Below are 13,398 nucleotides of genomic sequence, written 5' to 3'. Positions count from 1 at the left end.
TTTGCTTAAAAACTGACGGTTTGAAGAAATTTAAAATAAGTACAGTAAAAGTACAATAAATTTAGAAACTTTATTTTATTCGAATTAGTGCCTTAATTATGAAATAAATTAAATATTAAAGATCCCCTCCATGTTCCATTTTCCCACCGTTCTATTTCGACGCTCATTGACGCTAATTTGGCTGAGCATAACAGTGTTTCTCTATTTCTTTCAGGAAATATTATGCGTATGCTCTGTTAGGCGGGCTTTTTGAAACATAAACAAAAACAACTTGTAATTTAACTTATGGCATTTTCTTTAATTAAGGAAACTTTTATTTAACACTTAATTTAAGCCTTCTTCTTGGCAAATCCCATTGTGTAGACCAAATGGACAAAGCTTATGATACCAACGCCGCACAATCCAGCAGTTATGCCAAATAAGATCTTATCCGCTGGCCCACCTTTCAGGAAAACGGGCAGCTCGTTTACTGCCTAAAAAGCACACAAATAACAATTAAAGAATCATAAAATATATACAAAGGATAACATAACACACCTGGAAAACCTTCATTTTGTTGGACAATCCTTCGGGCAGGGCCATATTTGCTTTTAGCTCTTATGTAACTTCTGAAAATATTAAAATATAGCAAGGATTTCGAGAAATGTTATAAATATATTCTCATCTTGTTAAATAATAGATTTTAAGTTCCTCTCCTAACATCAGTTTGTTATCTTTTAGAAAAAAAAAGAACTTACCTCTAAACGCTGAAGCGACAATTAACGAAGTTCAATTTATTTGCTGCAATTTCTTGTAAAAGTTAAAAATAGACTCATTCGCAGATGACTGCAATCAGAAGGGAATGCACAAGAAATGCACTGACAGAGTTGTCGAATTTCCTGAACATTTATGGGGACGCTTACAGTACGTTAATTAAAAAAACTCACGTTTAATAATATTGAGAGTAACACTAAAATTCCCAATGAACACCGAAATAAAATTAATTAAATTTAAATTCAAACCGTCTGCTAAAAAATTAGAACCAATCCATAATACAGCTTTTTCAGTATATTCCAGTATATTTTCACTGTTCAAAGGATATTTTTTAACATTCCCATAGTGGTCACACTATTCTGAACAAAACAAAAATAAACAAAAGATTAGCTTTTCCTTTCAAATGATTTAGGGCAAAGTTTTAGCTTTCAAATCGAGCACTATGGAAGAGTAACAACAACCCCTTAGAACCCTTTAACATATTAAATACAAATTATTTAATTTCAGGAATGTGTGTCGAGTTTGCCAGGAATCCTCGGATAGCTTGGTCCACATTTTTAATAGCAAATCAAAAAGAAGAATTTCTCTGGCAGAAATCATTGCTCGATGGATTGGAATTGAAGTTTGTAGAGAGGATTCCTTGCCTGAAACTATTTGCACAGATTGCCTAGATGAGGCGCTAAATGAATATGATACAAAACAAGGGGAAAAAGAAAGAAATCGAATGGCTAAGAGGCGCAGATCAAAAAGAGCCGAGGTCCAATTGAAAGTCAAAAGCGAGCCAACCGGAGATGATACTTTTGGTGAGGACCCCTTGCTGCTTTCCCACTTTGATGTTGGAACCCCTGATCCTAGCTTTAAAGATATTCTTGATACCACCAAAGATGAGGAATTACACAAAGCTCTAAAGTGTTCATTCTGCCAGAAGTCATTTTCCAAAAAGGGAAACCTGCAAGTGCATATTCGGACCCACACTGGAGAGCGACCGTTTAGATGTACACAGTGCCCCAAGTCTTTTTCACAGAAATATCATCTTAAAATGCACTTGATGACGCACACAGGAGAACGGCCCTACCAGTGTTCCCTGTGCCTGAAGGCCTTCTCACAAACCGGAGCTCTGCAACGCCACATCCGGACCCACACAGAAGAACGGCCCTACAAGTGTTCCTATTGCCAGAAGTATTTCTCACAAAAAAGCAATCTTCAGCAACACATCCCGATCCACACAGGCGAACGTCCTTACAAGTGTGAAATTTGCCCGATGGCCTTTCCCCTAAAACGTCATCTTAAAACACATATGGCAAGTCACACAGGATACCTACCCTAAAAGAGGTACCTCAAGAAGTCGGTACAGAAAATAAATACACCAAGCGAATTGATTAATAATAAGTAGGCCGGTATATAAAAAGGATTTATATATATATGCAAATTTGTACATATGTATATAGATAATAAATATCAGCAATATTACAGATACTCTAAAGCTGAAAAGGATTAACTGGCGTGAATGCGTGTCTATTGTGAGAAGTATTTTTGTTGTAATGAATATAATAAATAATACATTGTCAATAAATCGGTAATTAATATTAATCAATAATTAAATTAATTAATCCTCTACTATTGTTTCTTAGTTAAATTCAAGATTGCAAAATGCAAATGCCTTCAATAAAAACTGTTTTTATATTTTTTTGGACAGGCTCCTACATATGTATTTGAATTTTAATCTATCGAATCCATTTTGTTAAAAGAACTAGCTTTAATGTTTAAACTATTTGTTTATTTTTTAAGCCTGTTGAACTCTGTATAGGACTTTATGAAATAAAACCAATTTAAATATTGCAATATATAAAGTATTATTATTTTTTTATACAGCATTTAATGTTAAGTATTTTAAATAATTTAACCAAAGAATACCAAATTTGTTAGCAAAATATTATTTACTTTTTTTTGTTCCATTCAAAACGTAAAAATAATATGTATTGATTTAAATATACGAGTACAATCAATTAATAACTTTATTAAATTATAAATCCCCCAACTGCAGCCACCCGAATGCACTGAAATCGAGCACTTTTTCTTTCCTCTCTAGATTTTTTTCCCGATTAATACGTTCCGCGCTATTTTGGCTTTTTGTGAATTTATTAACAGGGGCGCAGCGGAAAAAGCTCATGATTTGGCGTCTTTTCTTCACTACTCGATTGTACGGTCTCACCGACAGTGCAGCACTGAGTGTGAGCGAGATGTCGGCACTCCGATTTTGGGGCGGCAAAAGCTGCTCACAGCCGTCGTCTCTGTCGCACTCGCAGCGGCAAGCGGTCGCGGCGAAAAGCACTTCGAAGACAGCAGGCGCCAAAAGCTAGCCTAACGGTTTCTGTGAGCCTGGTGGGGATTACAATAATTCTACACCGAATGAGTTGTGCAATTTTCAGGACACAAAAATTCGTTCATTCGAATAACGGTTTTGTAGACACACAACGAAAGAGCGTGTGTGGGGGAAGACTGTCTCGGATTCGAACGGAAATGGGTGCAAATGAGAATGTTTCCGTATGTTTTGTATTAACTTTGTTGTTATAAAAGATTCTGTAACTATAAATTAATTATCATTGGGGTTTCTGGAATTCATTTATTAATTCTTTTCGGACAGGTTAATTGTGCATTTTAATGTATTATTTTGGGTTTGGTGGAATAATTTAAATGTATTTATAAATATATGGGTATTTATATATTTTGAACTAAAAGACAATTAAAGACAAAGCCAACTCATTTAAGTGTAATTATTATAAGCTTTTAAATTACATTTATTTTTGTATAATACAATGATACTGTTTTAAAAAGAAACCAATGCTAAGTTTTAATTGGGGATCTTAACGATCTTGCTAAATGCTTAATTTTGTAAATCAAAGTGAATTATTTTGTAATATCTTATACATATATTTTTGTTTTATTTTAAGGGAAAGTTATAAGGGAAAATTATAAGAAGTTTTAAAGATATACATATTTAATTTTTGTATTTCCTTGTCAAAAAACATTACATATATCAATTTCTTGAAAATTTCCTTAGTTTAATAATGTCAATTGTCTTTCTCAGATTATTTGCAAGTTGTTTACACAAATAAACACTTTCCCATAATGTGCCGAGCTAACTAAAAAGCTGTTTAAGCTCTCGGCAAAATAAAAACAAAACAAAAAAATATCTATATACATATATATAAAACGCTTACGCTTATAGCATCATCGACCTGTTTCAGAAACAAATACATATCGCCCTGCTAAAGCCTTCGACGATTTTCAGCGCCCAGCACAAGAACTTTCAAAAACTGTAGCCATAGTAGCTTCCATGCGAAATTAACTTGCCAAAGTTGCGAGACGGACGGCGCCCCGCTTTTCGTTATTTCCGAAACGAAACTTGAAAAAAGTTAAATCTGTCAAGTTCACCTCCGACGAACGAGTGCTTTTATTATTGAAATAGCCCACAAAATGATGATGTTGGAGGAGAGGCGAGAGGAGCAATTCTCAGGCTATTTCTCAGGTTACCTTTCGAAACCATAGTTCTTCTTCTCCCTCTTTCCGGTGGGCGGCGATGCGCTGCTCTCTCCCTCACATAAAGTTCAAGTTCTAAACTTGTTTTGCAAGCTGCATTTCGCCTTCCAGAAGATTGTGCACCGCCGTCTCACTTCTCCCTTCCATTGAGTGTATGTAAAAGTTCGACGACAAGCACAAATAAGCCTAAGAACTTTAACCGAAAAAGCATTGTATCTCTGTGAATTTTTGAAATAAAAAGAAACAAGAATGGAAAGCTAACTTCAGGAAGCCGAGGTTTATATACACTTGAAGTTTGAAATTCAATATATGATCGAATCGTATATCGATCATAATTAAGCTATTCGCATTCTTTAATTCATATTTTATAACCATTTTTTTAGGCAAACCAATGTTTAAAAAACGCATAACTCATCAAGAATAAATATTATTTACAGGGTAGGAAATGACTACTTCTCAACGTAACAAGCTTATGACATAAAATTTTATTAAAAGGTTATAAAAAACTATACAACTTACAAAAATAAACAAATGATCAAGATTAAACAAAGACAAAGATCACATGAGATCAGTAATTGAAGAACGCATCATAAGATATTTCTAAATAAAGTAGGTTTTCTTTATTCTTTAAAAAATCTTTTGTGGGGTTTATGTTTCAAATCTTCAGATATTCTTATCTGAGGGATAAAGGCATTTATAAACTTTATTAAATCAAAAGCACCTTCTCACCTCACGCACACATTTAAAAAGCGTTTGTTAATGCTTTTTTCGTGCTTTGCGGATTCAAAGTTTTATCAGAAAGCCAAAAAGACGAGAAAGGGAAAGGGTAACTACCCCCCAACACCCCTCGCTTACACCTACAAAACAAATGGAGCCTCAGTCTTCCAGCTTAGAATGAACTTAAGCTCGTTTTGAAAACAAAACTTTCTCAGGTTCCCATAGAGAAGCTTAGATTTCTAATAGGAATTAAAAACTATACAAATGAACATCCAATTAGAATATATTCCGATTGCCAATAAGAAATGCTGTATTTTGTTCGAGCTTTGACAATAAGCTGCGTTTTTGCCAATTACAATTTGAAGATAGCTAAAAACTGTCGTTGTTCAGCTTTTGTGCAAATGCGCTTAAAGCTTAAGGGGGACTACATAAATAATGATTAATTATTGTTCAGAAAACAGAGCTTTAAATTTGTTTAATAAACAAACCTAGAACGCTAGGATTTAATACATTGAGAAACCTCATAATACATTTTAGATATGCAAAAAAATAAACAAAACAAAACAACAACTCCAGCTGTATTCGCCTTTAAGCACTCTCGCACTCTTTCCCACATTTCTTTCCCCTTAGCTTTCGATGCGTGCAAACTGAGATGACTATAGTGTGTGCGCTGGCGATGGGGACAGAACATAGGCGCTACTCCTTTTCCTTGTGGCAAAACAAAATGGATTGCTCTTTAACTAAAACAGTTAACAGGCTCTCAGCGAATTGAGCAGAGAGTCGCGGCACTGAGCAAACATTTGCGGCATATATTCATCTCTTTCGTGCTTCAAGGGGGCTGCTGCTCGCTCATTGGTCCCCAACATATGAGAGCCTGTTACAAAATTCACAAAACCGCTACGAATATAAGGCATTCACACTATTCAGATTCACTCACTCACTCGTAATCTCGTACTTGTCCTACGCCAGCGCCCCCACATTTAGTGATTCGACGAGGGCGCGCCACCGCTGCGAATTCAAACGCGACTCGAGTGAGTTTGCCGAGTGGATTGAATTGGATTGTGAATACGTGTACGTAGAGAGGTTCGCTGCGGCTGCTCCTTCGGTTGCGATTTTTTCGTTGTAAAAAATGTTTGAACTGTTTTAAGTTTAAGTTTTAACGGTAACAGTAGAGCAGAAAACTGTAGAAGGTGGCCAGGGGGAGCGAGACAAACAGTCGCGCAACACAGCGCGCGAGAGAGACAGCGTGGCGAGGCCATCACCTTGGCATTGAAATAAGCTTGCTCACATACACACACACACGCTGCGCACGCACGAGTGGGAGGAAGAGAGGGACAGAAGAGCGCCCACGGGGCAGTTCATTTACCTTTGCGCCCGCTTTGGCGTGGTGAATTGGGTTGTCATGAGGTTGCTGGTCGCCGTGTGTTGCTTGTGCGTGGGAAAGGGACAGTAATAGCCAGAAATGCTAATTATTTAGCTGTGTGAGCACATGGACGGGAAACAGAGATGGCGCTCGTAAAATTAGCTTTTATTTTAAGCTATTTAATAATTAAATAGCCTATTTATTTTTATTATAATATTTGGTGACTAATAAAGTAAAAATCAATTCTTTTTGTGTGGTACTTTACCATAAATAAAGATAAAATAAATATAATTATTGTAGGATATATAATGAAATAAATTATAAATAAATAAATTTAACTTTTTGCTAAAATTTAATGTGGATACAGGGTATCGCACCTACGTTCTGATTTTCTTTTGCTATGGAGAATGAACAACACTGATGAGCACATCAGAAACGTTCTTCGGGGCAAAAATAATATTCACTATTATGGTTGTTGTTGCTGTGTGGTGGGGATGTTGGTTATCTCATCTGCTTTGTTGCTGTTCGTGTCGTGATCAAGTATGGCTCTTCCTCTTCCTCTCCCGTCAAATGTGTTTCAAAGTCATTGCCGTGCGAGTGCGAGCGAGCCAACCAGCCCTGACCCTCCTCCATACATATCCCCCCAACACCACCCACTTTTCGCAGGGGTGTGCGTGAGTGTGTGCTCCTCTCTGAAGCTTTTGTTGTTTTTCCGTTGTTCCAGTGTTTGTTTTATCATTCTAAGTGGCTGTTGGTGTTGTTGCTGCCCCTGCTCCCGTCATTATTTAGAACTTTTTTTGTTCCGTTCTCGCACCGTAAACGTAACACACCACAAACACACACAACAAACCAAATACGGGTGTGTGTGGTATCATCATCGCTGTCGTCGTCGTTGTCGGCAGAATCGGGGAATCGGAACCAAAAAAAATTATATATACATATAAAGCAAACCTCTGGCAAAAAGCGAGCCCTACGAATTTGCTGTTCGCCTATTCGAAAATTTCACTAAAAATTGTTTGCACTCTCTCGCCGGGTATAAAATGAAAGTATCCTTTTGGCAATCAAAGCAACCCAAAGCTTAGCGCACCCAGACTTCTTCCACCTGAGATTTTCGATATTCGAGGGTTACTACAGGGGGCTTTTCAAGTCGAATTGTCGTTCTGTAGCACCTGTTGGCCAGGTGGATTGTGTCAACTTTGCCACTGAGCTGGAGAATATCGAATTGATGATATTGGGGGGTGCCTGCTCGCATGCAATTTTGTATTATTTTTGGAAGAAAAACAGTGGCGTTGGAGGTGGGGAAACTTTGGGGTCGAAGTGTTAAATTTTAAGATGAATTTTTGGTGTGGAAAATGGTATAGATTTCAGTTAGTTTAAAATTCAATTAAAATAAGTATCTAAAAGTATGCTACAAAAAATTTAGAATGTCTATGGCAACCTGTTGTCCTTTTTAAGTCATCATCCTTTGAGAATAAAAATCATTTTCTTAAATTTCTTAACAAGAGGAACTAAGAAATCAGAAATTTGTTTGCCAATAATTTATTTAGATTACAAAGAAATAACACGTGTTCATAAGGCTCTAAAAAATATATTCTTTTGTATAGACATTTTTAGAAGGACATTTTGTTTTATTTATTTTCAAATGAAGACGAAATTTGATTTAATTCTAATTTATTTTAATATTTAAAATCATTTATAGATAGCCAGTTTTATATATTGTATAGATGGTTATTCACGACCCCACACGGCGCCTGTCCAAGTCAGCATTACGAGCCCCAAAACTTAGACCATATATAATATACAAGATACTCGCCTGGTTCCCCTACGTTCCCCTTACGAAATCACCATTGGACTTGACGTAGGCGTGACGTAACCGAGTGAGCGGAACAGCGGAACGAGCGAAGGCAGCGGCAGCTCATTTGACTGATACGCGACGACGAAAGAAACCCAAACAAACCGAGAGTGAACAATTGGAATGCGCGATAATCGGACTTTTCCACCCTCCCCAATGTGTGTGTGTGTGTGTGTGGATGTGTGTGTTTGTGCACCTGTCCGCGGACTTCTGGTCGCCTGCTATGATAGTCAAGACTTCCCCATGTCGGCGTGTGTGCGCTGCGACTAAAAACCGTGGAGGCCCCCGCCGATTGGGGAACGGATATTGGACCTTGAGAAGGTCTCTGTCGAGTGGGGGCTATAAAACGGTTTTGTGGCGGAGCCCCTCAACAGCATGCATACCGCCGTCTCTATCTAATCCCTCTCTTGGGAAAGAGAGTTATTGTAGTATTTGTGTGTGCCGCATCTTCCCCAAGCTGGTGAGGAGGTGGAGAAATGCTCTCATGTATGCCTCTGCTCCGCTTTGCTACAGTTTCTGTTAGCCCGCCCTGCTAGTAGCCATCTTTTTCGATTTTTTGCCCCAACAAGAGACAGGCAGAGCGAAGAGCAGAAATCAGAAAACAGAGAGCAGCCCCAATGATTCCGGGGGAGTAGCAGGGTATATGCACTGGGAGAAATATATTTAAATTAACTTAAAATAGAGAGACTGGTGTTTAAAAGTTTTAAATTCCTTAATAAAAAGTGGCAATAAAATATTTTAGGTACCAAAGTTTAGTTTCTAATTTTTTAGAAAGATTTATTAACCAAATAAAACCTACCAAAAGAAAACTATCCGATATGTAATGCTTTTTTTACTTTTCTTTTAAACTTTGATTTGTCGATTAATTAATTAATCAAATTAAAGGCCTTTTTCCAATAAAATCTATTAAATAGATTATTTCTTTTGGTGCTTGATCAAAGTGGTAATGGGAAGTGCCTTTCTGGCCATGGTCTGAACGTGGATGGTGGCCTGTTTCCATGGCTGTGGCTTGAATGCATGTCGGTGTGGTTTCGGCGGCTTTGGCTCCCGCTGTTTGTGGTGCGCAATGCTTCTGTTTTCCTGGTGCAATTAAGCAAACGAAATATAATAATAATAAATTATAATTTTAGAAGGCGTGCCCCAACGAACCGAAACCACGACAATAATACCTTGGGGCCATTTCTGTGGCCAGAACGACGTTTGTGTGCTTAAAATATAATCGAACAGGCTTCAAGAAATTTCCGCTATAAAAATGTGAAATTATAATGGGTTTCCCCATTAAATGTGTGGAAAGGAAGGGCGGTACGACGACAAGTGTTCCCTTTTTTGTTATGTTAATTTTACAGCCCCCCAATCGATGTTAGCGTAGTGTAGAGGAGAAGCGGAACGGAACCCAAACCCAATCCCGTAGCGAAGCCAGAACCTGAAACCCAATCCCATTGCTCCTCCACATCGAAACCCCCATTGTGGGGCGGGCTCGGGCTCGGGCTCCAGAGTTGCGTCCAGAATTTTGCTATTTCTATGACAACTTGGTAGCTCTTGGGTAACTTCTAATGATTTTCTATGCGCGTCGCTGTTAAGGAGTTGCCCCCGGAAAGCGGGGAACCCCTGTTTATCTCTCCTGCCTTATGGGATCCACTCGAATCTGCCGTTGGAGGCGCTTTGTGGGGGCCGAAATGTACGTTCTCGGTGGAGTTTGCGTCATGCCATGTTAATGGAACAGGCAAACAGAATCCGAAAGTCGCATACGTAACACGTAACGGCGAACGTTGAATGGCGCAACAAGACAAAGAGCGAGACGGCAGTAGGCTGTCAAGAGGGAAGGTCGTCGTACAGCTTGTTTGGTTGTTTGTGTGCGAGAGTGTGGGGCCAATGTACCCGCGGTCAGTACATTGCACCGTAATATTGTACACGCTCTTCGTTCGTTCTTTCCCCTTACAAAAACAAAGAACACAATGAGAATGAGAGAGAGTCTTATCGTAAGTCATATGTTTTGCCTTTAATATTCACTGGGTTTTAATATTTACCTAGATATAAAAACATATGAAATTAAAAATTAGAAAATATATATAGAAATATTGGCTGTGTATTTTTATTTTATTTTATTTTCCCTGAATATGTTTTATTTTTTATTGGTACAAATGCAATAAAAATAGGCAAGTATAATGTATCCAATTGGATTACAATTGGAGTTAATTAACAAGAAGATAGAAATAAAATATTAAATACAATACAAATCACAAATTTTAAGCTAGCAGTAGCCTATATATTCCGTTTCTTTACGCCACCTTTTTCCTCCCTCTCCTTTCTCCTTTATTCTTTGGCTGCAATTACGCCAACGTCATCACAATTTCTTCTATGTGCACGTCGCTGCACTTATCTCGCTCACACCCAGTCCACCACAGCACTCTCCCTCTCTGAGAGCAAAGAGCATGAGCTGGGCTAGAATGAGGTGGTTAAGGGGGCGGGGAGATGTATTGCTAGGGCTCCTATCGTCGCCCCCTTCTGCCTTGCTAGCTTGGAAAACTGTAATGTGTGTCGTCCCCCCCTCTCAGTGCACTCGTACTGGCACATTTGAAAAGTGCATCGAGTGCATCTGCCGATGCTCGGCCATCTGTGCTCCGCCAGCCGACGAAGAGCTGTGGTGGGACCGAAACAGAAACGAAGCCTAGTCGACGGCGAGCCTAGTTCCGAATGCAGTTGCTGGGAAAACTCTTTCGGCTTTCGGTTTTTGCTTTTCTGTTAGACGATCTCTCCTAGCGGCAGCCGAGCAGCACCGCTGCTGCACTTGCAACACACACCTGTGGAACTCCAACTGGTTGCATCTATTTGGCGCCTAGGAAAAATCCTGCCCACAGTTTTTCCCCAAAATGGAAAACCCCATCGGGCCGACAAGTAACCGCATAGAAGTCCCGACTGCCCCTTGAAATAGAAGCCACCCCGCGCTCTTCAAAAACTCGGGCTAAAAATCACATTTCGCTGGCGTTGCACCGATGAAAAATGGTTGAAAAAAAAACGGTTTGAAAAAAAAACGTTGTATGATTTTTCTTCGTCAATATTTTGTAACAGAGGCGCAGCACCGATGCAGCCAGCGATTTCTCGGCTCCGGAATTGTGTAACAAAATAAAAATGCACAGTCCAACCAACCGTCTGAGTGGGGCGGGGGCGAAAGAGGGGCAAAAAAAGAGAGCGAACGAGCGAGAAGACACCTTCTCGTGCTGTTTATGTGCCTTTTTTCAAAGCGAGCAAGCGAGACAAAGACAACTGGACTGAAGAGCAAAAGAGCAATGCAGTTTACTCACAGTGGAACCAGCAAATGTGGGATGATGGGAAATAAAATGCACTTTGAGTTGGACAAGTAATTTTAATTTGGAGACCATTTTTGTAAATTCAATTTCTCTAGGTTTTTTGATTTACACTACAAAGACTTTTTTATTAGTACATATTCCTTATTTATTTATTTTGTATATGTTCGTTTCGAGTTGAGTCCACTGTGCAAGTGCATGGCACATGTGTGAATGCAGCGATGAGCGAGAAAAAGACAGATATAGAGTCTCTCGAACTAAAAAAAAAAACGGTCTGCTGAGTGGAAGAGAGGGAAGGAGGTACGAAATGGGGGACAGTGCAAGAGCAAGTGCATCGGCATTGCAAGCTGCAGAACTGTGCCCCCACACGCCAAAACACGAAAACAGCCCAGAAGACGAAGGCGCACTCAGCGGCGTGCAGCAAACGCAGCAGCATTCGTCATTCCATCTGTGCACTCTGCCTGGCTGCACTGGTATTGGTACACATTAACATTGTATCGAGATTTGCGAGGAGACTCAGTGACTGTAAAAAAAAATCGGTGGGCGCTCCTGCTCCGCCCACTTTGGCTGCTCTCGCTCACTCTCCTCTCTCTCACTCTCTTACGGTGGGGCTTTTTTGCAAGTGCATCGCGCGGCTGCGAAATCTGGGCTCCTTTTCCCAATGTAACACAACCATGCACCATGCGAGCGAAGATTGCCCTAGGGTTCCATTACGACACATATGTACGCTGATTTTTTTCCAAAGGATTTCAACGGGGGGACTGGGGCTGCACACAAAATCAAAGAAGGAGAGTGTGAGGAAAGAGTGTCCATTACAACTCCAACTTCTCCAGGTTGGATATTCCCCTTGCTTGTTCCGCTCCGGGCTTTTTTTTCCGGCCTTTTCCCCCAGTGTTCCTCCAAAATGCGAGCTGCGTGCACAAAAGTAACAAAATGTACTGTATGCCAACAGGCTCTCAGTTTTGTGGAGAGCGACGATTTTACATTACGCTGTGTGCTCAGTACGGTACACGCGCTCATTGCGCGATGCCCCCTTCCACTCGCGCTCTCTCGTCCCCCCTCCTTTTTGTGTGTTCTGTGTGTGCGAGTGTGTGCGCTATACTTGCGCGCTTGGGCTCCCCATTTACTGCTGTGCCCCTCTTTTCCACAGGCAGTAATGACTCCACACCACTCCCCGCTTTTGTTTTTTTTTTTTTTCATTATTTGTTGTTGTTATTTGTTTGGCTTTTGGCGGGGTCTTTGCTCTCGTTTGCTTTATCATTCTCGTTGATGATGCGCTTTTGTTGTTTGTGTGTGAGAGCGGGCACTCACACCCATACCAAAGCAGCGCTGCAGCAGAGGCAGCAAAAAAAAAACTTTGCAAATGCATTGGCGGTATTTCTCTCTTTGGAGCTTAAAGGTTGAAAAGAGTGCATTGGAGTTTAAATTTAATTGTTTAAAATACTGTTCTTAGCTGCCTTAGTACATAAAATAAATGATATACAAAAATTAAATAGCTAATTTCTATTAAATCAGTACTAACTTTAAAATATAATTGGAAATACGATTGTTAAGATGAGGTCTAAAATAAAAGGAATACAATTGTATTTATATAAATTAAAAAAAAATATAAATACAAGAATATATTTTATTTGTTTGTTGTTTAATGAGAGACTAATAGATATGTAAATAAACAAAAATATAGCTTAATGACAAAAAAAAAAGTGGTTTACCAACAATGGGTATTATTACTAGTGATTAACTGACTGACTGAGACTATATAGATATATATAGATTTTATTTTAGTAAAATTAAAATTCGGAAAGCTTTCCTATGTTAGTTTTTATTAATTTAATAAATCTTTTAACTCAATTACAAATTATAAAATA

General features: G+C 39.0%; 2 protein-coding genes and 1 long non-coding RNA gene across 3 annotated transcripts; 1 reads left to right on the top strand and 2 right to left on the bottom strand.

Annotated features, from left to right (window-relative positions):
- Positions 1-277: 277 nt before the first annotated feature.
- COX7AL2 (Cytochrome c oxidase subunit 7A-like 2) lies at positions 278-813 on the bottom strand. Its single transcript, XM_086832624.1, has 3 exons — positions 738-813; positions 538-608; positions 278-473 (listed from the first exon to the last, which is right to left on the bottom strand). The coding sequence occupies exons 2-3, from the start codon at positions 580-582 to the stop codon at positions 330-332; spliced, it is 189 nt and encodes a 62-aa protein (XP_086688750.1). The 5' UTR covers positions 583-608; positions 738-813; the 3' UTR covers positions 278-329.
- A 264-nt stretch (positions 814-1,077) lies between these two features.
- Positions 1,078-2,595, top strand: LOC110182278 (zinc finger protein Paris-like). The gene is made up of 2 exons (XM_020950296.2): positions 1,078-1,203; positions 1,261-2,595. The coding sequence occupies exons 1-2, from the start codon at positions 1,196-1,198 to the stop codon at positions 2,078-2,080; spliced, it is 828 nt and encodes a 275-aa protein (XP_020805955.2). The 5' UTR covers positions 1,078-1,195; the 3' UTR covers positions 2,081-2,595.
- A 2,864-nt stretch (positions 2,596-5,459) lies between these two features.
- Positions 5,460-9,121, bottom strand: LOC147643680 (uncharacterized). Its single transcript, XR_015271681.1, has 2 exons — positions 5,948-9,121; positions 5,460-5,884 (listed from the first exon to the last, which is right to left on the bottom strand). It is a non-coding gene; the product is annotated as an uncharacterized LOC147643680 (long non-coding RNA).
- Positions 9,122-13,398: the final 4,277 nt, after the last annotated feature.

This window comes from Drosophila serrata, unplaced genomic scaffold, assembly GCF_035046125.1.
Source record: "Drosophila serrata isolate PLE 108 unplaced genomic scaffold, ASM3504612v1 contig_249, whole genome shotgun sequence".
In the NCBI taxonomy this organism is placed as follows: Eukaryota; Metazoa; Arthropoda; class Insecta; order Diptera; family Drosophilidae; genus Drosophila; species Drosophila serrata.
The sequence above is the reverse complement of the archived record's forward strand: the minus strand, read 5'-3'. Positions and strand labels throughout refer to the sequence as shown.